Below are 24,686 nucleotides of genomic sequence, written 5' to 3'. Positions count from 1 at the left end.
TAGATGCCATTAGTGTTATTCTCAGCATATTAAAAGCTGAGATGTGTGGCGCCATTCCGTGAAGAGGGACATGTATATCTTGACAGCCCCTATGGCCATCACTGGACACAGCACAGAACAGCAACTAACGCTCCTTACGACGACGTAAATCTTCAAAAAAAGTGTGAATTCTGTTCTGTGCCATCTGGGGATTCCAGAAAGCCTGCCGTTCAAAGAGGTTAAAATAAAAAGGGTTTCTGTTACCTGGACAATTCACTTCGGCATGGTGGAGGGAAAGGTAGTGTGAGTGCTACATAGAAAGTATGAAAAATTTGAAGTTAGAGAACCTGAGTCCGAATCCCAGCTCTGACATTTACTTCCTATGGGGAGTAAATAGGCCTTAGTTTCCTTAATTTGAAAAGGAGAGGGGCTGGATTAAAGGACTTCTCAGGTCCTTTACAGATCTAAATCATGACCCTATGAACACATCATTTCCTGAAAATACTGAATAAGCACACCATCATGATTGTTCTTCCATGGGTTCAAGAGTATCATCATTTTAGCTCTCTCTCCTGCCAACACACAAAAAGTAGTGCTAGTGGTACTAATTATTAGTAGTGGTGGTAGTGATTGTGGTGGTGGTTAGTATTAGTCGTACTAAGTAGTAGCAGCAGTAGTAATGGTAGTAGTAGTACCAGTACTACTAGTAATGGTGGTAGTAGTAGTAGATTGTCATCATAGTAGTGGTGATTAGTACTAGTAGTACTAGGTAGTAGTAGTGGTGGTGATAGTAGTAGTAAGCACTTTATATAGAACCTTAAGGTTTGCAAAGCACTCCATAAACCTTATCTTACTTTATTTTTACAACAAGCCTGGGAGACAAGTGCTATTATTATTCCCATTCTACACAAGAGGAAACAGAGGCAGACACAGGTTAAGTGACTTGCCTAGGGTCACATAGATATAAGTGTCTGAGGCAAGATTTGAACTTGGGTCTTCTTGACTCCAAGTTTGGTGCTATATCCACAAAACCACCTAGCTTAGATGCCTATGCCTCTCTCTGGGCATATGTCTTTCTTTCTCCTCATCTCTCTTTCCCCCTCTCTTCCCTCCCCACTCCCTCTCCCCCTTTCTTTTTTTCATTCTTCTCTCTCTCTCTCTCTCTCTCTCTCCCTCTCTCTCTCTCTCTATCTCTGTCATTCTCTCTCTCTCTCTCTCTCTCTCTGTCTCTCTCTCTCTCTCCCCCCCTCTCTCTCCCTCTCTCTCTCTCTATCTCTGTCATTCTCTCTCTCTCTCTCTCTCCCTCTCCCTCTCCCTCTTTATGTATATATGTACACATATATATGTATATGTATACACATACACACACACACATTTCCATTTCTTCTGGCATCAAACAGATATAATATTTGTCCTGTGTCCCTAACAGGATTGTTGTAAGAATCAGACACATTTAGTATTATAGATGTAATGCTGGAAGGGACCTTAGAAGTCATGAAATACAATACCCTAATTTTTACAGATAAGGAAATTAAATCCCAGAAAGGTTAAATAATTTGCCCAAGGACATGCCAGTGCTGAGATTTAAACACAGGTCCTCTGATTCCAAATCCATGGCTCTGAAGTGTTTTGTAACTCCAGAAAGCACTACAGAAATGTCAGCTGTCACTCATATCATCATCTCCTTCTCCTCATCTGTAAAATGTGGACAATCACACCTGCACCATCTACCTCAGGAGGCAAGCACGCGGTAGGTACCTCAAGTATGATAGAAATGTGAGGTCCTGCTACTATTACCCTCCCAGAAGAATCTTACCATGTTACCCCAGACAGAAAGTTGAAGAGGAGTCCTGTTTAGAACCAGATGATGCTAGCTCCCCTTGTAAACTAACTCTCAAGATCCTGCAACTTTCCACCCCCTGACAGATGGATAGTGCCTCATTCCAACTCCCAGCATGGTGAGTGTCCTTCTGGAAAGCCCCAAGACAGCCTGCTGTTCTTATGAGAGCTGGGGTAAACATACTTACAAGAACAGGAGAGGGCACTTTGAAGAGGGTTTGCTTAATGAGCCACTCCTCATACAGCTGGTGGATGGCTTCCAAATATTCCTGTAAAGTTGTTCAAACACACAAAGCTATGGTGAGTCTCGACATGAGCACAATCTCCTTCAGCAATCCAACTTTGGCCATCAAAAGTGACAGCCAAATATAGCTACCAGGGCTGGGACCCAGACAAACCATGCAATGGAAAATGGCGGATGCCATCCAAGCCTCCAGACTTGGTGGAGAGGGGCTTTGGCCAACAGAACTGTAACACGAGCATCTGGAAGTTTTCCCTGATCTTCAGCCCCATCAGTAACACCCTTCCCCTCAGGCCTCACCTAGCACTCTGTTGTGCATCTTTCTGATGCATCTGTCACGTGCATTAGGTACTAGTTATGTGCAGTGGATCTCCACAGGACAGGACTTGGTAGAACAGAAAAAGCAGCTGGATTTGGAGTCAGAAGATGCATGTTTGAATCTCAGATCTGTGTGACCCTTGAAAAAATCACTTAAACTCTCTGGATCTCAGTTTCCCCACCTGTAAAATGTGACGGATTAGACTGGATGATTCCTAAAGCCCCTTCAATCTCTCAATCTATAATCTGAAGAGGGAAGGAGCTGGGTCAGAGCTCAACTTTGCAGGTCTCTCCAGGACAAAACATAGCTCTCTACACACAGTAGGTGCTTTTAAAAGGTTTGTGGAATGAATGATAAAAAGAACACCGAACTTGGGAGAAAGATGAGATGTGAGTAGAAGCCCCACTATTTACTTAGCAGCTGTGTGACCTTGGATTTCACTTTTCTGAAATCATGGGCTTCCTATTTCTGGGCCTCAGGTTAACCTGATAATCTGGGCCCAAGATAACCCTTAGGATCAGAGATTTTGTGGCTGAAAAGGACCTCACAGGAGATATAACCCAACTCCCTCATTTTAGAGATGTGAAGACTGAGACCCAGAGATATAAGAGACAAAGTCACATAGAGAGTCCCGGTCTCCTAACTCTAAACCAAATGCTCTCTCCATGGGAGATGGGCGATGCTGCTTCCTGAAGGCCCTACCTCCTTCACCAGCCATCTTTTGAAGATCAAGTCAATCTAATCCAATACGTATTTATTAAGTACCTGCTCGTTGCAAGGAATTATACTTGGTGCTTGGGACACGGAGACAAGAAGGGAAATAGATTCTAGAAGATTCTCAAGGAATTTGCATCCTTTTGGAAGTATACAACATATAGACAGAGAAGCATGCAACGGATCATTTGAGGAGCAGAAAGATTGCTGGCAACTCAATGGGTCAGGAAAGACATCCCCCAGAAACTGGTCCATGAGCCATGCCTGGAAGGAAGTGAAGAATTCTAAGAGGCAAAGGCAAGGAGGGAGAACACATTCTGTGCTTGGAGGCAGCCTGTGCAAAAACATAGAGGTGGGAGATGAAGTCTGGCTAAAACCAGAACGTGTGAAGGGATCAGATGGGATCGCATGTGCAAATTTCTCTGCAAACATAAAGCACTATATAAATGTGAGCTACATTTATTATGTACCGTATTATATCTGATACACCATCTGATACACCAAGTTCTCTACTTTTCCACCAAATATCCTGCTCTCTTCTCATTAGCAAGAACGTCTGCTTCCCTAGATGCTGCAATTCAATTTCCAGCCAAAATGACATGAGACTCCCATCTGTCTTGCTGCTTTGACTCTTACCTCTCCAGCAGCAGCTGGTCTCCTGCCTGGCCTTTCCCCTTTCCCGGGAGATCACTGCTGCTCTGTGGCCAGCTCGCCCCAACCGTTCAGGCCTTCCTGCCAACAAAAGTCACCTTCACAGTGACTCTCACAAGAGGGAGAGAAGGAAGCACTCCCAAACTCCATTAGGTCTCTGTCTACTTGGCAGCAGCGGCAATTTCATAACAAGGAGCTTGGAATGTTACCAGAAAAGGGGACTAAACAATCAGTTTCTGTTGTTTATACAACTAATTACTTTCCTAATGTAGAATCATCCTTTTATCCCTGGAATGAATCCAACTGGGTCACAGCAAACAATTTGGGGGCCATACTGCTGAAGTCTCTTTACTAGGATATTAGTTTAAATTTTATATCAGCAGAGAAGATACTAGAATAATCACATCTCAGAGTTGGGTGGAACCTGGAAACTAGTCTAATTATCTGCCTGATGCATGAATCTCCTCCTGCAACCCCTTTCTTTTCTGAACATCTGTTTGCTCATCCAGAAAACAGAGATAACACTACTCTGCATCCTCATTGTTGTAGTGAGGAAAGTGCTTTGTAAAACCTTGATTTTTAATCACTAGATGACATAATGATAAATGCCTTTTCATTCATTCATAATGGTAATAGCTAGCTTTTATAGAGTGCTTTAAGGGTTACAAAGTGTTTTACATACTAGCTCATCTGATTCTCACAACAACCCTGTTATGTAGGTGCTATTATTATCCTCGGGCAGAAAGAGGTAAAGTGACTTAGCCAAGGTCACACCTGAGGCAGGATTCGAACTCAGACCTTCCAGACTCCAAGTCCAGTGTTCTATCCACTGAGCCACCTATTCATTCATTCAAGAGTGACTGCTTCTTTCTCAAGCTAATTTTCAGTAATGTTAACTGATCTTCGAGAAGGAACTGACAGATCTTGGGTTTTCAGAAACATCAGTGGCTAAGAAGATGCATGCTACAAGCCTACAGGAGAGTCAGACTCTGCTTTTATAATTTATGATATGATTATCACTGTGATATAATTCATGGTAATTACACTTACTGCATTCCTGTACAGTGTATGTGTGCTGGTGTCTTATTCTCCTCGTATACTATGAGCTCCATAAGGGCAGAGATTCCATCTTAGTAACACTTTAAACCTCTGCAGCACATGGCATGGATCTCTACATACAGCAGACGTCTAATAAACATTTGCTGCTGTGTTGAGCTTCCCCTTCAAAGAGTGAGCTTTCCCCATTGAGGAGTTCTGCAGGCCCAGGGGAAATTCAGGGCTGGCTAGAACCAGTGACACTGTTTAGAAAAACCAATGTTCTTATATATATGAAGTTCCCACTTCACAATTAGTAGGGGTAGTAGGCAGAAAATAAATTAATTTGATAGTTATTAAGCACCTACTGTGTGCAGAGCACCATGCTAGGCACTGGCGAAGAAATGGTGCTATGTCAGACACGGTTTCTGCCCTTGGGGAGCTTAGAATCTAGGGGGAGGCCTAGAGGAAGAAGGATTTCACAAATATGTAATACACTCACTTTGCAATCATTATAGAGCAAAACAGACTATAATAAGGAAATAAGGATAGAGAGGAAAACTAGAGCCCTCTTCCAATGCCTCATCACACTAGCAGTTCCCAAAGGCTTTGTGAGGGGAGAGGAAGTTCTGGAAGGGCCAATAATAACAAACATTTCTCTCAAGCGCCTACTAAGCATATTGGAGAGAGGGAGGAGTACGAAGACACAAAGTTTAGATAAGACACCGAAGTGATGAGAGATAAAACTACAAAGTCAAGGTGGTGCACCAGATTGTGGAAGGCCTTGAATGCCAGGAAAAATAAAGGCTTTCACAGTTGTAGTTAGAGGACCAGCCTTGGTAAGTCTGGAGAGGCTCATTACCAGAAGGCTGGACACTCATTCATTTTTTTCTAGCCACAGCAGCTCCTGAAGACTGTCTATGAAGGCAAGCAGGGGCAGTAATCTCCATCATAATGGATGGTGTGACCTGTACAACAAACTCTCAGATCCTTGAATTACTGGAGAAGGGGGGAGAGGAAGAAAGAGCAGCAAAGGCACAAATAAGAAGGCTGGAGGAACAAAGGCAGAGCCATGGGATTGGGGGGCTGGACTTTGAGTACAAAAAGGGTTTCCTTACCAATGGAATGACTTTTTCTTCCTCTCTGCATCTCTTCTTCAATCTCTTGTAACAAGTCTCAGGAGAGGTCCGGAGATAAACTGTCATTAGGAAACAATATTTGAATGTGCAATCACTGGGAAGAGTTTACAATACGGTTATTGAAAAACTGCCTTTGACTTCTCTATGTAAAAGCTGATTAGTGAATGACAAAGGGCTAAAGGAAAGGGAGCTGGCATAATCATCACTAACAGCTACCATATGATAGGGGCTGGCTTCTTCCACAGACTTCCAAAGAAGAAGCTTTAAGGTTTGCTGACTGCTTTGCCAATGATTTCATTTGGTCCTCTCAACAACTCTGGGGGGAGAGGTGCCATTCCTATACCCATTTTACAGATAAGGAAACTAAGGTAGACAGAGCTTGCCCAGGGACCCACAACTAGGTAAGTATGGATAGATGTAAATGTATGCTTATACAGCTAGGTCTTAATCAGTGTGAATAATGAATCCTCTTAAGTTGTCGCATGTATTCAAATTCACACTATTTAAAGTTATAATTATACAAAATATGGTCATTAGTTCTAGCCGAATGGAAATACACAAGATGGATTTGAACAAGGAAATGGCATCACCAGAGAATACACGATTTCACTGGCAAAGAATATTCCCAATGAGGAAATGCCCTGTACCAATGTAGATGGGCACCTGTTCTGCAACTCTGCAAATTAGTCTTCGAGGGTTGCCCTTCCAAGCGTGTGTATGTATATGTATAAACATTCACACTGACCCCACTCTTTGTCCTCATGATGTCCCATATCACCTCAACCTCCCACTCTTCCCTTTACTGGTTTAGCTTCCACCTTATGGTTTCTCTTGCCTCCCTACCCAGTCTGATAATTAGAGAATGCTAGATCTAGGAGAGGAAACGTATTTGGTCCCAACTCCCTAAAGTTACAAAAAAGGAAACTGAGGCCATCACAAATGAAGTGACTTGGCCTAGGTCATACAGCTAGTAAGTGAAAGGATTCAGACTGAAACCCTACTCTCTCAACTCCTAATTCAGAAGCCTGCTCCCCTACACCATGCTCCTTCTTCCAATGGTCCACATTTCAATGATATTCTTGCCTCTACCCTTGAATCCTTCCCTCCCTTAATGTTCCACTGTTTCCAACCTGCTAACCACCTGCCCCCCCCCAATGCATCTTCACCACACCAACTCCTGAGATGTTAAGTATTGCTGGGGAAATCCATGCTCTCTAACCCCAGATAGGACCCTCACTGCTCCATGGCTATACTTTTATTCTTCTCCTATGAACTTTCTATCACATACCCCAATTTTTAGAAATTTTTCCCACTTTTCTCAAGCCCCCAACTCCACTTTTATTCTCCTCCCTCTCAGCAGATTTTCACCTGGAAAGACAGAGGCAATCCAACATGAAAGAGTTTTCTCAACTCCCCTTCTCCACAAGGCTATAGGTTCCTAGGATCGACAGCCTGAATGAGCATACTTGGTCCAAGACCCTCATTAGTTGGAAAGTGAGGCCCAAAGAGTGGGTGTGACTGGTCCCAGGATACACAAGAAGAAAGCAGCAAAGCCAGGATTATAACTCACCTCTTCTGACTCCAAATTCAGCGTTCTTTCTACTCGACTAATTCTAAGCTCATCCATTAGATTATGAGCTCCTCGAGGGCAGGGGATGTCTTCCGCCTTTCTTTATAATCCCCAGCTCTTAGTACAGTGCCTGGCACCCAGGAGGGGATTGAGAAATGCTAGCTGACTGACTTCCAGTCATCACCTCCCTCCAAGAGCTACAGAGTGGGAAAAGGCATTTCAAAGCAATAAAGATCTAACTTGGGCTAGCCACAGGTCAGGTAGACACACATCTTACCTATTAAATCAACCGAAACATCAATGTTCTTCACAATCCAGTCAAACCATTCAGATAAGACCACATAATCCACGTCAGGCATCTTGCCACTGAAATAAGAGAAGCAACCATCACTCCTCCTCCATGCCACAAGATCCCCACAACACTCCAAGTATGGAAAACAACTGTGTCATGCCAGTCCACTGCCCAGCTCTTTGCCTTTGCATGAGCTGACCCTCGTGCCCTCAGGATCTTGCCTACCTCTTCCTCTCATGATCTCTTCACCCCTGCAAAATTCAACTCAAACATCGCTGCCTGCATGAGGACCTCGCCGATGGCCCTCTCAGCTGCTGCCTCCCCTCAACATTACTCTGCATATGTTCCCTATATATTTATCTATGTGCATGTCTCTCTAATTAGAATGTAAGCAGGGACTATTTCATTTATTGTCCTCATGTTCCCAGAACCTCACAAGGTGTTTGCCGCATCGCAGGTGTTTAGTAAATGTTACCTGGTCGATTGTATTTAGAGTATGTGTGTCTTGGGCATGTTACAGAATATATACATGTCTCCCCTCTTAGAAGGTAAGCTCCAAGAGGGCAGAAATTGTCTCATGTTTGCCTTTGTATCCTAGTACTATGCCTGGCTCATAGGAAGTAATGTCTGTTGATTGACTCTCATCCTCAAACTGGGGGAACTTCTCTATTCAATGGGTTGTTGCTGTTGTCGTCGTTGAGTTGTTTCAGTTGTGTCTGACTCTTTATGACTCCATCTTGAGTATTTTTGGCAAAGACATTGGAGTCGTTTGCCATTTTCTTCTCTAGCTCATTTGACAGATGAGGAAACTGAGGCAAACAGAGTTAAGGGATCTGCCCAGGGTCACATAGCAAATAAGTATCTGAGACCAGATCTGAACTCACAAAGATGAGTCTTTCCGACTCCAGGGCCAGCACTCTACCCACCACCTAGCTGCCCGCAATTTGTTGCTGTTCAATCGTGTCCAACTCTTGGTGACGTCATTTGGTGTTTTCTTGGTTGAAGATATCGGAGTGGTTTGCCACTTTCCTCTCTAGCTCATCTGACAAATGACGAAGCTGAGGCAAACAGGGTGAAGTAATTTGCCCAGGGTCGCACAGCTAGCATCTTCAAGTTGAATTCAAACTTCAAAGGACCACACTTGAGGACCTAGAGGGTCACCTGTGGCCTCAAGACCACAGGTTCCTCCCCAGTCCTGTAGCTAGTGCCTTCCCCACCGAGATTACCCCTCCGTCTACTCTGTACATTTCTTGAATGTACCCAGGTATTTATGTTATTTCCCCATTTAGACAGTGAGCGGGTCCGTAAAAGCAGGGACAACTGTTGCGTCTCTTTGTACCCCCGGCACTTTGCACAGTGCCTGGCACATAGTCAATGCTTAAAACTGCTTGATGACTGACAGAATATTAGAAAATAGAACCACAAGATGTCAAAATAAAAGGGACCTTTGAACATAGAATGTCAGAGTCAGAAAACGGCCTTAGAACACAAAATATCAGAACACAAAATCACAGAATGTCAAAACTGAAAAAGACCTTAGAAAACAAATGTGAGAACAGGAAGGAATCCTAGAGGACAGAATGTTAGGACACACAGTAAAACACAGCACGTCAGAGCTAGACAATCCTTTACAACAAAAGACGCCGAAACACAGAACCACAGAATGTCGGAGCTAGAGAGAACCTTGGAGGTTATGTAACCTATCCCCCACCCCCCCCTTCATTTTACAGAAAAGAAAATGAGGCCCAGGAGGGAAGCGACTTCCCCAAGGTAGCAGAGCTTTGAAATGGTGCATTCAGATCTCCTGGCTCCTAGAAATCAAAGGTCAACCCTATAGTGATTAGCAGCAAGTCAGCACTTGGCATCTTAAAAGAGTTTTCCTAATCATTTTATCTCAGAATGATTTTCCCCAAAGCAAGGACAGGAATGGAGGAAAAACACAAAAATCACTGGTGTACCACGTATGCCATCTTGTGGTTATCAACAAGTCATTGTTTTCCTATAATAGATGTAAACCAAAAAAAGAATCTAGTGACCAGAAGGTTTAAGTCAAACTAAATTTATGTCACATCAGTTTGTCCTTAAGACTTCACTCTCACCCACTAGGAAAAAAAAAATCAGAGGAGATATAAATCCCCCTCTGAACTAGAGTAGCTACTTTCTTAGGCCTGGTCTTTCTGCCCTGGATCATGCCCCAGAATTTGAGAGTGGTTAGGATTTCTAGTCTAAGACAATGTGGACCATAAACTGCATCAAAAAAGGTATATTTGTCAAGAGAACCGAACGTGTGAGCCAACATTTCTAATATTATTATGATTACATTTAAGTTACAACTGACTCAAAAGCATCCATGTTCCAATAGGTTTTGGGCCTATAAGATAATGATTAGCCAGCAGCCCCTATCATTCAACAGACATTCATTAAGCGTCTATTCTGTGCACAGTGTGGAAATACAAAAACGATGTACAACATAGTTCCTACCCTCAAGGAGCTTATAATCCACTGGGGGGAATCTGGAATGTACACAAGTATGAGATGATGTAAAATATGAAAGGGACAAAGGAGAAATCCAGACAAAGGGTTCTGGGAAAATCCAAGCAGGGAGGAATCCAAGAAGACTTCATGGAGGAAGTGGCATCTGAATTGGACCTTAGTATCCTATGATATAGAGGGGGTCTTAGCGATGACCTAGTCATAGGAACACAGATTTAGAGATAGAAAGATCTTAATCCAATCCCTTTGTTTTACAGATGAGGAAACTGAGACCTAAGTAGATTGAATTACTTAACCAAAGTCACACAGACAATAGAGTGGTAAAGAACCATATAGATCATCTAATCCAATCCCCCTTTTTGCAAATAAGTAAACTGAGGCCTAGAGAGGAAGAACTAACTTGCCCATGTTCACATGGCTCCTAAATTGCAGAGCTGATATTAAAACTCAGATTCAGGGCAGCTAGGTGGTGCAGTGAATACAGCACCGGCCCTGGATTCAGAAGGACCTGAGTTCAAATCCAGCGTCAGACACATAACACTTAGTAGCTGTGTGACCCTGGGCAAGTCACTTAACCCCCACTGCCCAACCAAAAAACAAAAACAAAAAACAAAAAAAAAACTCAGATCCTCTGAATCTCCAAATCTAATTCTCTTTTCAACAAGTAGCATCCACAACCAGTCTTGGTATAGTACCAAGGCCTTCAATAAATATAATTCCCTCTTCCAGACTGTGCTGTCATCTAATAATCAGGCTCATCAAAAAGAAAAAACAAAAACCAATCACTATAAATAACATGTGTGGTTTACGGTCCACATTGTCTTAGACTAGAAATCCTAACCACTATCAAATTCTGGGGCATGATCTCAGAGGAGTAAATATAAGGTCCCCAAAATCAGAAGGGGAAAAAAGTAACCTCAGTATTTTTGTTGTTGTTTAGTTGTTTTCAGTCACGTCCGACTCTTAGTGACCCTTTTGAGAGTTTTCTTGGCAGACACTGAAGTGGCTTGCCAATTCCTTCTTCAGCTCTTTTTACAGATGAAGAGACTGAGGTAAACAGGATTAAGTGACTTGCCCAGGACCACACAGCTAATAAGTGTCGGAGGCCGGATTTGAACTCAGGAAAATGAATCTTCCTGACTCCAGGTCCATTAGTGCCACCTAGCTGTTCAACTTCAGTATACAATCCAAAAAAATTCCATCAGAAAGGTATCATTTTTAAATGCCCCTGACTGCCACTCAAAAATATCAAAGCTTCAAGAAAATGATGATTAAACTGTGGTTGCAAAATTATTTTTAGTTATCTGTGAATGGCAGACACAGAGAGCTTGAATCAAACGAATGAACTGATAATCCAAAAATGTTATTGCAGCCAATAGGTTCAGCCTCCCAATCTAGCAAAACTCAAACCAGAGCTATGAGTGAACAGCGAAGTGCATTAGCTGACATCTTATCTCTTCTCTTTGCCGTGGCCTGAAAAAGAATGGGACTGTCCAAATAAAGGGAGAAGACATGTCGATGAAAAGCCAGCAAGTTACTGGGAAGAAAAGCGGACTGAAAGCTAGGAGACGCAGGTTCTCATCCTGACTCTGACACTAAAAAGCTGGTGAACTTCGGTAAGTCACTTCTAGGTCTCAGCTTCCTCCTCTATGAAATAAGATGATTAGATGATTTACAAGGCAGGTCTCCTCCAACTCCAATAGCCCACGTGTTAAGGGTTTCCTCTAACCCTGGCATTCTATGATCCTGTGATTCTAGATGTGAAGTCTACAACTAGATGCTCAAAGTGAACAAAACTGTGTCTAATGATAATAAACAACAACTTACATTTCAATACCACTTTTAAGATTCATAAAGCACTTTCCTCATGACAAATCCTATGAAGTAGGTTGTTCACATTGCATTATTCCCATTTTATGAGCGAAGGAATTAAGCCTCTGAGACATTACAGGATTTGCCCACATTCGCAAAAGATGCTTAATAAAACCATCTGCAGTGGGATTTGAACCCAGTTCTCTTGACTCCAAACTCAAGGCTCAATTCACTAGGGCATCCTGAATAGTTTCATAATGTGCTAGATGACAGAGTAGGCTTGGGCTGATGTACTGAATCTAACATGACGTAATTTAATAATGATAATGATGACAGCCTTCAAAAGTCTGAAGGGCTAACGAGGAACAAGAACAGGACTGGTTCTGCTTGGCCCCAAAGGGTGGTCCTGTGGCTAGAAGCTACAAGGGGACAGACTGTGGCTCAGAGAATCCAAGATTTTGAGTTGAAAGGAAGTTAGGAGGCCATCTGGTCCAATTTGCTTCCGGAAAAGACTAGATACACCCCCCCGCCCATCCACCAGAATGTACCTGACAAGTGGTTATCTTGACTTTGCTTAAAATAAGATGGAACCCACCATCTCTCTACCAAGCTCTCACTTTGGGATAGTTCTTCATTGTTAGGAAGTTCTTCCTGACATCAAGCCAAAATTTTTTGGACTGTAACTTCGTTTTCATTTCTCCTAGTTCTGACCTCCTAGCCAAACAGACCAAGACTAATCCCTCCTTTTTGTGACTGCTTTTAAAGTCCTTAACACTAGCTCTCCTGCCCTCTGTGTCTTCTCTTCAAGAGGCTTTGATAGAAGGATGAAGTTCCTACCCAATGGAACTGTTCAACAGTAGAATGGATTGCCAGAAGAAGGTGAGATCCTAGTCTTTGGTAAGAACTTCAGGTACAAAGAAGGCAGCGGCTGAACAGAGATGCACATAAGGGGCTCTTGCTCCAGGCTGGGGGGTTGGTCTCAATGACTTCTGAGGGACTTTACAAATTGAAGAATCGATGATCAGTACGGCTCTCTTTTCTTCAACAAGAACTGATCAGCAATTTCAGAGAATCACATAGCCCACCACAACAGGTTGCTGAATTACAATCAATCAAGCCACAAGCACTTATTAAGCACTGACTACGTGCCAGGTACTATTCTAAGTCCCAGGGATACAAAGAAAGGCAAAAGCAAGATAGCTACCCTCGAGAAGCCCGCGTTCCAATGGGGGAGATGGAGGGTAATCTCAGAAGGGACTGACTAGCATTAAGAGGCACTGGGAAAGGCTTCTTGTAAAAGACAGAATTTCAGCCAAGGCTTCCAGAAAGCCAGGAGGCAGACGTGAGAAGGGACAGAATTCCAGGCATGGAGGACTATAATTAGAGGAGACATTTAAAGTTAGCAAGCTCAACCTCTCATCTTATAAAGGAGGACCCACAAGTTCAGAAGAGGGAAGTGTTTTCATGGTTCACAGGATCTTAGTATTTCAGAGTTGGAAGGGTCCCTGTAGGTGATCTAATCCAAGGGTTCTTAACCCAGGGACTATGAATTGACCCTCCAAGGCATCTGTGGATAGATTTAATGGAGTCCATGAAAATGTATGTGTTAAAAAAAAATCACATTTAGGGGGCAGCTAGGTGGTACAGTGGATAGAGCATCAGCCCTGGATTCAGGAGGACCTGAGTTCAAATCCGGCCTCAGACACATAACACTTACTAGCTGTGTGACCCTGGGCAAATCACTTAACCCCATTGCCTAGCCAAAAAATAAAAAATCACATTTATTTTCACTAACCTCTAACTAAAATTCAGCAAGTCCTTCAATTATTTAAAAATATGATTCTGAGGAATCCACAAAGGAGTCCCTTTGTCACACTGCCATTTTAGTCCATGACACAAAAAAGGAGAAGAACCCCTGATCTAGTTCAACCTCTCATTTTATAGGGGGAAAGAGGTCCCGAGACTGGATGTGGACTGAGCCAAGATCACCCAGGTCTCATCAGTGGTAAAATCTGAGATCTGAACATAGGTTTTATGATTCCATAGCAAATTTCTTTGCAATATACCATACTGTAATTGGGGCTAAAACACTAAGCCATCACATTAAGTAACGTCTTGCCCAGTTTGGGGGACATATACCAGAGTTAAAGGGGTTCCATCAGACTTTCCAAACCAAATTAACTTTGGGTTGGAAGGTACTTTAGAGATCACCCTTAATTCTACATATGAGGAAACTGCAAAGTCAGAGAAGGAGAGTGATTTTCCCATGATGACAGAATGAGTAGCAGAACAGGGGTTGGAACATTGTACTTCTGACTTTAAATATAGTGCTTGACTTGACCGAGCTCTCACAGGTAACTGAATAGCTAGGATTTGAACCCAGGACCTCTGACAATAAACCCAGTTCTCTTTCTACTATATCTAAGACAGATAGTTGTTTTAGATGAAAATCATAGCACCACACACACCATAGGTACTCAATAAATATGTTGAATGAATGGGGATAAAACAGTTTAGCAAAAACTGCTCAATGGTTATTTTTAAAAATCAGTAAGCCAAGAACTATACCTTCTATGCAAATTTTCTACAAAAATGTATTTCGCACTGTGAATTGACCTCTCCATCATCCGCACTGGTAAAATCTAGAGGAAAAAGAAAAAGTGGTTCACTAGTTTTGCACTTGATGCAGACAAATACTATGAAATACATAGAAACCAATTCTCTTCATTCTCTGTTCTATATCTTTAAACTGGACAATGGTCCAATCATGATCAATTTATTAGTTAGGTTAGTAGTAACCAATAAATTGTGTCTATAACCTCTCAATAACTGAACACTTCAAGGTAGGGCTTACTAGCCTTCATATAATTTTAAGGAGTACAGTGTTGGGTAGATGGGGAAGACAATGCAATTGGTTATAGAGTAGACAGCATCGTCGGGGTGGTGACAACATGATTGGTTACATCAAAGAAAGGCTGGCGAGCACCCATGTGGGACTAGTAATCACCCCTTCCCAACAATTAACAAATGTTCATTGTTTTATGGGACCCATCTGTCTCTTGTAATCAGCTAGGAAATCAAAACTACCAGACTTGGTGTCTCTTTGGCAGAGACAAAAATTCCCCTAACTGCACAAGGACAGGCAAGGACAGACAGCATCTCTTTTGCGGGTGGTACCAAGTTAACTTGTAACTTTAAACTAACTCAAACGGAAAGTAGAATTCCTGAACTCTACTCAAGGACATAGAAAGGTGGCTTTAAGCAGATGCAGACTCAATTATAAAATTAATACATTATAAAAATCAGCTACATTGTACAATCAATACAGTAGAAACTCAAAAGTAATATTAATTTTGACCTTTTCACCAGTCTGAGGAAGACCCTCATTGTCTCCACCCTGTTGGCTCTGAATGGTGGCTTTCCTTTCATCAACACCATATTTCCCCAGGACGGTAGTTAATGAGGTTTCCCAAAGATTTCCATTTTCATAGTTGAAGGAGTTGACTTCGATGAAAATCACTACTAGTAGTGAGCAGTGTGACAAAAGATGGTGCCCAGAACGCTGTCAATGAGGCAAAGATACTGGAGTGGTTTTCCCTTTCCTTCTCCAGCTCATTTTACAAATGAGAAACTGAGGCAAAAGGGGGTAAGAGGCCCGACTGGCTTCACAGAGCTAGGAACTATCTGACGTCAGATTTGAACTCATGGAGATGAGTCTTCCTGACTCCAGATCCAACACTATGCACTAGGGCACCACTTAGCAGCCAGGTGTGGTGGAAGAAGTCAGAGAAGATTTGAAATCAGAATGCATGGCTTTGTTCCTTACTACCTGCATAACCACAGATGAGTCTTTCTTATTCCTCTGGGCCTTGGTTACCTCCCCTTATAAAATGAAGGGGACAGGTACTAGAAGACCTCTAAAATCCTTTGACTATAGTTTTTTTTTTCATCTCTCATTATAGTTTACTGGATAAATACAAAGTCATAGCCTCATTTAAAAGATAAATCAAATTTAAAATGGTGTGCACACACCTAATCTCTGTAATGCAGAAACAAATTAGTTTAAACTCATCATTAGGCACTTTTTTAAAGTGAAAGTTTGGAATTTTAGGAGTTATGTAGTATTTTCATACTCCTAAATTACAAGCAAAATGTGTTTCTATATATAAAAAAATGTAAAAATTTAATTCTAAAGATACTGAGGCACATTTTTCCATTTCTTCCTTTCCCTAAAAGTCTGAAAATAGATTTCATACATTACATTAATATTTACAGCACTGTGAATAGGGGGAAGAAAGGAACAAAGAACTTGTACATCTCTCTCTCTCTCTCTCTCTCTCTCTCTCTCTCTCTCTCTCTCTCTCTCTCCCTCTCCCTCTCTCTCTACGTCCCCTACCAGAAGGTCCATAGAGATTTCCTCAAATGTAGAAAGAAATTTATTGCAGCTAGTTTATAGAGTTTAGGACTTGAAGTCAGGAAGACGTGAGTTCAAATCCTATCTCAGAAATTTACCAGCTGTGTAACCCGGACAATTCACTTAACCTTTCTGTGCCCTGGTTTCGTCATCTATAAAGGGGATAATAATAACACCTACCTCCTAGGGTGTTGTTAGTATCCAAAAAACATACATAAAATGCTTTGCAAACTTTGCATTATATAAATGTTGGCTATTATTATATATTATTCCTATTAAACCTAGGCTATTATTATTATATATTATTGTATACTGTTATTTATTACATGATATAAAATAATTTATTATTAATAATAACCTTCTAGTGCATATTTATAAACAAATGTCACTAGAAATTGGGGGACAATGGTAGGGAATCATCTACTTTGATTCTTGACCAAATAGTTTTCTTTTCATTGGACCTGGGATTTCATGAGTGATGGGAACCCCCAGGAAAGACACTCCACCAGTACAGTCCTACAACTACTCAGCAACTTATGTCTGAGTGCTGCTTAGGGCATTGAGAAGTCAAATTATTTGCCCAGGGTCATACAGCCAGTGTGTGTCATGGTGGCAAATGAACCCATGACTTCTCAACTGTGAGGCTAGCTCTCTGGTCACACTATACCACTCTTCCCCGACCTGTTAACTTTAGGAAATGTAACTTGGGAAAAGTGAAATTCAGACTTGCAAAAAAAAAAATTAAGGCATTTGTTTTCCAAGGATACATATGAGCCTATACCTCACTCTAAGTGTTAATTATATATAGAGGTGTAGTTATGTAACCATGGGAAGAATCATTCACATTCGTTAGTTAGCATATATAATGTTATTGGAAATGGTAAAAGGACAGAAAAAGTCAAAGCTAGAAGGGACCTTAGAACAAAGAATGCCAGAGCTAGGAAGGTCCTTAGAACAGAAAACATCAGAGCCGGGCAGTACCTTAGAATGCAGAGCTGGAATGGATGCTGAAATTACAGAGAAAGCTGAAGGTAAAAAGAAATCACCTCCTCCACTTTCTCATTTTTCAGATGAGGAAACTGAGGCCCAGAGAAGGAAAACGAGATGGCTTAAAACAGCTAATAGGGCCAATCCTAGAAGTAAGGTCTTCCTTCCAGTCTAATGGACAGATTTTCCACTATACCCTGTTGTATAGTAACTAACTACAGATAAGAATTTCTTCCTACTAAAAAAAATAAAAAAGAAAGGTACCCTAAAAGTTTATTGTTAAAGAGTTCTAGAAAGAAAGAAAGAAAACTAAGTGCATGAAACTCACCAGAGCTTGGTGTGCTGCTCCAGCATGGTAAGCTGCACATAAGTCTGCAAGGTTATTCCCCATCTGGAGGCATCCTGATACATCAAGCCCTAGAAGGCAAAGGGAGACAACTTCACTTACACTGCAGGTAAAAGAATGACAAAACTCCATAGGACTGGGGGCAGGAAAGAGCCACATTCCCCTGAGATTTTACGAGGAAGGAAACTAAAATGGAGAAAATGCCTCCACCGAAGTCACACAGATAGCAAGGTAGAGAGGCAGAAATAAACCCACGTCCTAACTCCAAATCCAGAGCTCATCCCCAGGCTTTAGACGAGTCTTTCCTCTCCCAAGGAAAAAATGCTGATTACAGCACTGATTCTCTACCTTTTGGTCTCAGGACCGACCCTTTTACACTCTTACCAGCCTAAAGAGCTGTTGTTTGTGTGAATGATATCTACTGATATTTGGGCAGCTAGGTGGCACAGTTGAAAGAACACCAAATCTGGAGTCAGGAAGACTTGAGTTCAAATCCAGCCTCAGACACTTACTAGCTGTGTGACCCTGGACAAGTCACTTACCCTGTCTGCCTCAATTTCCTCATCTATAAAATAAACTGGCGAAGGAAATGTCAAATCACTCCAGTACCTTTGCCAAGAAAACCCCAAGTAGGGTCACAAAGAGTTGGACATGACTGAACAACAATCTATTGATATTTACTATAGAAGAAATTAAAACTGATAAAATTTTTAAAATATGTACTGATTCATCAAAAATTATAATAAACCTATTACATGTTAATATAACTAAGTTTTAAATGAAAAACAAGTAAATTTCCTAAAACAAAATAAAAAGTTTGGTGAGAAGACTGGTCCTGTTTTACATATTTTCACACATCTATTTTAATGGAAGACAGCTGGATTCTCAAACTGCTTCTGCATTCAATCTGTTGTGATATGTTGCTTTGGTTGAAATACGCAAAGAAAATCTAGCCTCACACAGACAAGCAATCAGAAAAAGGAGTATTTTAATAGGCAAATAATGTCTTAGTATTATTGTGATAATAAACTTGAACTAGAAGCCTCTGAAATGGTCTCGAGGACTTCCAGGGGTCCATAGATTATGCTTTGAGAATCGCTGCCCTCATAGGATAAGAGATAAGTAACCACCATTTGGGGGGAGGGGGCAGAACAGCCAGGTCCAGATGATTATGCAGCAGAAGATACAGGCACAAAACACAAAGTACATTGCTGCATGTGAAAGGAAAGATAAACCTTAATCTCTTGATACACATGCTTGTGAAAATTGTCTGTGCCTTTGGACAAGATCTATAACATACTGACCTAAAAACTGGAATAGATGTGAAACTAGCTGTTGTTTTTGTTGAGCCCTATCCGACCCTATTTGGGATTTTCTTGGTAAAGATACTGGAGTAATTTGCCATTTCCTTCTCCAATTCATTTTACATATGAGGAAACTAGGAAAATAGGGGGAAATGACTTGCCCAGAGTTACAGTTAAAAAGTGTCTGAGGCCAGATTTGAACCCAGGAAGATGAGTTTTCCTGACTTCACGCTATATCCACTGCACTACCTAGACCTGATGTTTATAAATACATACTCTCTCTCCCTATACACACACACACACACACACACACACACACACACCCCTTTAAAATTAACTGCACAAAAATGAAAACAACCTTGAGATATCATTTTATACCAACCAGACTGGCTAAAATGATAGAAAGGGAAAGTGATAAATGTTGGAGGAGATATGGAAAACCTGGGACACTAATTCACTGTTGGTGGAATTGTAAACTGATCCAACCATGGTGGAGAGCAATCTGGAATTATACCCAAAGAGTTATTAAACTACCTAGACCCTTTGACCACTACTTGATCTACTAACCCTAACCCTAAATATGCGCAGAGAAATACCACTACTTGATCTATTTATGAAGACAATTAGGGAAAAGAGAAAAGAACCTATATGTTTTAAAATGTTTGTAGCAGCTCTCTTTGTGATGGCAAAGAACCAGAAATCGAACGGAGGCCCATCAGCTCTGAACAAGTTGTGGTATATGACTGTGATGGAATACTACTTTGCTAAAAGAAATGATGAGCTCATTGATTTTAGAAAAACATAGAAAGACTTGCATGAAATAATGAAGAGCAAAATGAGCAGAACCAAGAGGACGTTGTATACAGTAACAGTAATAGTTTTAAGAACAACTTTGAGAGAGTAAGTTATTTTGTCTATTATAAATGCCCAAATTAGCTGTAAAGGACATATGAAGAAAGACACTATTTGCATCCAGAGAAAGAACTGATAAACAGAACTACGTATAGAACAATTTTAAATATGTACAAGTATTTGTATCTAATGGTAGCCATCTCTGTGGGACGGGGGGAGAAAAAAAGAAATTTACATGCTAATTTTGTTGTATATTTGAAAGGAATAGTAAGTTGTACATAGCAGATTTGCAGTTTCATGTGCGATCATCTTTTTATTGTACTATGTTATGGAAATGCTTGTTTTATTCCATAAATTAAAAATACAATTTTTTTAAGAAAGTAAAAAATAAATAAAATCAACTGCACAAAAGAGTATAAAATCAACTCGAAGCCTCTAGCAGTGAGCTCCTGACCTCTCTGGGAACTTTCTAGACTATTGCTTTTAATTTCCTTGTCTGGGGCTTTTAATCATCTTGGAGACTACTTTTACCTGGGGTATTTGAATATGTTTTTATTAAAGGGAATTTTTTTTTAACCAACTACACAAAAATAAGATGGGAGAGCTACGGTTAGAAAGCTATTAACAACCAAAACAACAATAGTACTTAACATTTATATAACCCTTTAAGATTTGCAAGATGCTTTACATATATAATAGTAATAGCTAACATTTAATATAGCGCTACAAAGCTTACAAAGTACTTTACCTATATTATCTCATTTGATCCTCTCATAACAGCCCTGTGAGGTAAGTGCTACTATTATTTCCATTTTGCGGACGAGGAAATTGAGAATGAAAGAAGTGACCTACCCAGAGTCACACAACTAGTTTCTGAGGCAGGATTTGAACTCAGGTTTTCTGGACTCCAACTCCAGTCCTCTAGCCACTATACCACCTAGCTGCCTATTCATGTTAAAAAAAAAAAAGGCCAGAGGTGTTTCAGAAATTATAAGTAAGCTCAAGGAGTCAAATGTGTGGCAGACATGTGGGTTAATTCAGCCATGACACTCCCTAGCTCAAAAATCTTCCACAGCTCCCTGTTGCCCTTAGGATAATATACAAACTACACACTGAAAACTCTCCACAATCTGACTCTAACCTACCTTCCCAATTTTACCTCATGTAACAGTCCCTGACATATATCCTCTCCATTCCAGACAAACCAGACTACTTGTTATTCCATAAACTTACTCGCTGTGTCCTGCCTTCAAGCATTTGCACTGGCTGTCCTCCATGCCTGACACATACTCCATCCTCATTGCTGCCTGCTGAAATCCTCTTTCTTCAGCTTCTGGCTCGGGCTAAATCACCTCCTCCATTAAGCCTTCCCTGATTCCCTCCAGAAAAAAAATGATCTCTCCTCAAACTTTTCCGGATGTATCCTTTATCTATTCTATCAAGTTCATTTGTATACACAACGTATTCCCTCTACCAGACTTTAAACTCAATGACGGGAAAAGGACCATGGTTTTTCAATTTTATATATCCCAAGCTTAGCACAGGATTTTGCATACGGTAGGCACTAAATAAATGTTTCTTGAATTAAAATTTTTTTTAAGTTAATTCAAGGCTTCTTTGATTGAAACATAGTATCTAAATTGAGAAAGGGCACAAGTTCCCCGCTGTACTATCTTTAGAAGAGGAGAGATCAAAAGGCGTAGCTCTACCACTTACTGACTGGGTGACTTTGGATAAATCATTTCTCCCCTCTCGCATAGTTTGCTTCATCTATAAAATGAGAGATTTGGACCACATGGTCTCTGCAGCCCCATTCAGCTCTAAGGTGTCATGACTTTGGATTGCATCTAGTTCAGCAGGCTGTGTTTTAAGAGGGCCACTGACTACTTTTAGAAAATCCAAAAGAAGGGCATAAAGGACAAAGAAGTCACTCTGAACTATGATATAAATATGACTATATCTGGTTAACATTAATAGACACTTGATTAAAACAAGTTGGAGATGGTTGGCAGCTTATGGCTTTGGATATGATTTCTTTTTAAAACATTATTCAAAAGTTAGATAGATCAATAGTTATTAACATGTAATAATAACAAATAATTTAATAACTTAATAATAAATAACTAATTATGTTTTCTATTTGTATTTCTTTAAAATTGCCATTCAGTCGTTTCAGTTGTGACTGACTTCATGACTCCATTTGGGGCTTTCTTGACAAAGATATTGGAGTAATTCGTCATTTCCTTCTCCAGTTCATTTTATAGATGAGGAAACAGGCAAACGGGGTGAAGTGACTTGGCCAAGGTCAAGCAGCTAGTGAGTATTTGAGACCAGATTTTAACTCAGGAAGGTGAGTCTTCCTGACTTCAGGCCTAGCACTCTATCCACTTAGCCACCCAATTTAAAAATTGTTAAACCCTGCTAAAGTAGCATTGAACAAAGACGCCAAGGATACCTGGCCCACTCAATAGGACGCTCAGATGACCCTTGATCATTCACTGTCATCAAATATTTGAAGCACTGCCACGTGGAAGTGAGATTGGATCTTTTTCTACTTGGCACCAAAGGGTAGGACGAGGTACAGCTAGCAAGCCATCTATTAGAAATGGGACCAGGAGGAAGAGGTTAGGAGCAAGCAGGTTTCTGCTCCACACAAAAGAAAACAACAGCAGTAGCTATCCAAAGCAGAATGGATCACCTCAAAAGGAAGTGACTCTCCCATCACCGAAGAGCATCAAGCAGGGTTCAATGACCATTTTTCCAAGGCTTCTATAGAGGAGTTTCCCGATCAAGCAGAAGGTAGACAAGATTGTGGATTCTTAACAGGGGCTGGGGGGTGGGGGGCCATGAGCTAGTTTTTTTAAAAAATATTTTGATGACTGTATTTTAATACAATTGGTTTCCCTTATAATCTATGTATTTTGTTGTATACATTTAACAACAGGGAAAGGGCCAATGGGCTTCCCCAGATATTGCCAAAGGGGTCTAGGATACAAGCAAAGTGAAGAACACCCCAATCCAGATAACCTCTCATGTCCCATCCAACTCTAAGGGTCTACACTATTCAAGCCCTAACCTAATAATAATGACAGCCCACATTCCTATCATACTTCATAACACATTTTTCTCAAGATAACTCAGGGAGCTAGTGGTAGGTAGAAGGAGTCTTACTCTCATTTTCAAATAAGAAAACTCAGATTAAGTAACTAGCTCAGGGTCACTCAGTCAAACAACGATGCATTTTTGTAATGAATTGAGGGTCAGACTAGACAGTTCCTGAGGGCCCTTCCAATTTTACAATTCTAATTGCACAGCAACTGTCATCATATATGACAACCTATTATAATTATTGATGATATAAAAAAGGTGGGGAAGGATCTGAAAATGAAAATAACCCTTCCCCAAGCTCATAGCACCAAGAAGTCTTGCTTCTTCTATTCAATGACTAGCAAATACCTATCTGGGCTGAAAGGAATGGAGAGGGCAAAAGAAGAAAGACTTGCTGGATGCAATTAGGCAGACAATCTTCCCTTGGTAATCATCAGCCAGGATAATACTGATACCCATCCAATGGCTTTCTGGTGGTAAGCCCAAGGGAGGGGAGTCTGCTGGTCTCTTTCTTCCCAATTCTTCTGCTCCCTGTCACCAAGGCAACACAGGCAAGATTAGTTCTGGCTTCCTTGGAAAAATTCCCCCTCTGCATATGCCCTCTCATAAGATCCTACTGTCAGAGCCAAACACAGGATCAGAGAATTTCAAAGCAAAAAGAGATCTAAGAATACTAGAATTGGATGGGACCTTATATAAAACATCAGAGCCACAAGGCACTTTTAAAACAGAATATTGGAGTTAGAAGGGTCTTAAGAGTTCTCAGGCAAATTGGAACCGAGAACATTAGAGCTATAAGGAACTCCAGAACCCAGAACGTTAGAGCTATCAGGGACTACAGGACACAGAACGTTCAAGGCCAAAGGGCTTTTAGAAAATAAAATATCATGACCAATGTCATAAAAGGAATTTCTTTTTGTTTTCCATTGGGGTGGGACAGGGAAAGAAGAAAGATTTTTGTTCATTGAAAAGAATCGAATTTAAGGGGCAGCTAGGTGGCGCAGTGGATAGAGCAATGGCCCTGGAGTCAGGAGGACCTAAGTTCAAATCCGGCCTCAGACACTTGACACTCACTAGCTGTGTGACCTTGGGCAAGTCACTTAACCCTGATTGCCTCACCAAAAAAAACCAAAAATTGAATTTAATTTAAAAAAAGAAAAAATCATCAAAACTGAAAGTGATATTAGAACATAGCAGGCCCAGACCTTGGCAATTTTCTAGTCTACTCTTCTCATCTTGCTATACAGATAAGGAAATTTAGAGCCAAAGACCAGTTTTCTCATCTTACTGTACTGATAAGAAAATTTAGGTCCATAGAGAAGATGGGGATTGCTCAAAGTCATAGAGAAAATGTTAAAATGTTCCTTCTGAAAAAAATCTAAGCTTCATAGTCTTGAACTTCACCTTGCCCAGGCCAGCAATCCCCACAAAATCCATGACTCTCTACTAATAATTATGGATTTTCACTCACATCATCCCTCAACAAGCAACTAACAACAGCTGCAAAAGGTTTGCAACGTAGTCGGGTTTGTTTTGTTTTTTATAAATATTATCTCATTTTATTCTCACAACAACCCTAGTGGGGAGGTTG

At 40.9% G+C, this 24,686-nt stretch overlaps 1 protein-coding gene across 1 annotated transcript in view; it reads right to left on the bottom strand.

The window, feature by feature from the left end:
• Positions 1–24,686, bottom strand: part of TK2 (thymidine kinase 2) — a 43,512-nt gene that overhangs the window by 2,770 nt on the left and 16,056 nt on the right. Inside the window, 5 exon segments of the mRNA XM_020989450.2 lie at positions 2,007–2,087; positions 5,897–5,976; positions 7,765–7,853; positions 14,653–14,726; positions 17,810–17,902. Of these exon segments, the coding sequence (XP_020845109.1) occupies positions 2,007–2,087; positions 5,897–5,976; positions 7,765–7,853; positions 14,653–14,726; positions 17,810–17,902 (417 nt within the window).

This window comes from Phascolarctos cinereus, unplaced genomic scaffold (genome assembly GCF_003287225.1).
Source record: "Phascolarctos cinereus isolate Bilbo 61053 unplaced genomic scaffold, phaCin_HiC Scaffold_2;HRSCAF=192, whole genome shotgun sequence".
Lineage (NCBI taxonomy): Eukaryota > Metazoa > Chordata > Mammalia > Diprotodontia > Phascolarctidae > Phascolarctos > Phascolarctos cinereus.
The sequence above is the reverse complement of the archived record's forward strand: the minus strand, read 5'-3'. Positions and strand labels throughout refer to the sequence as shown.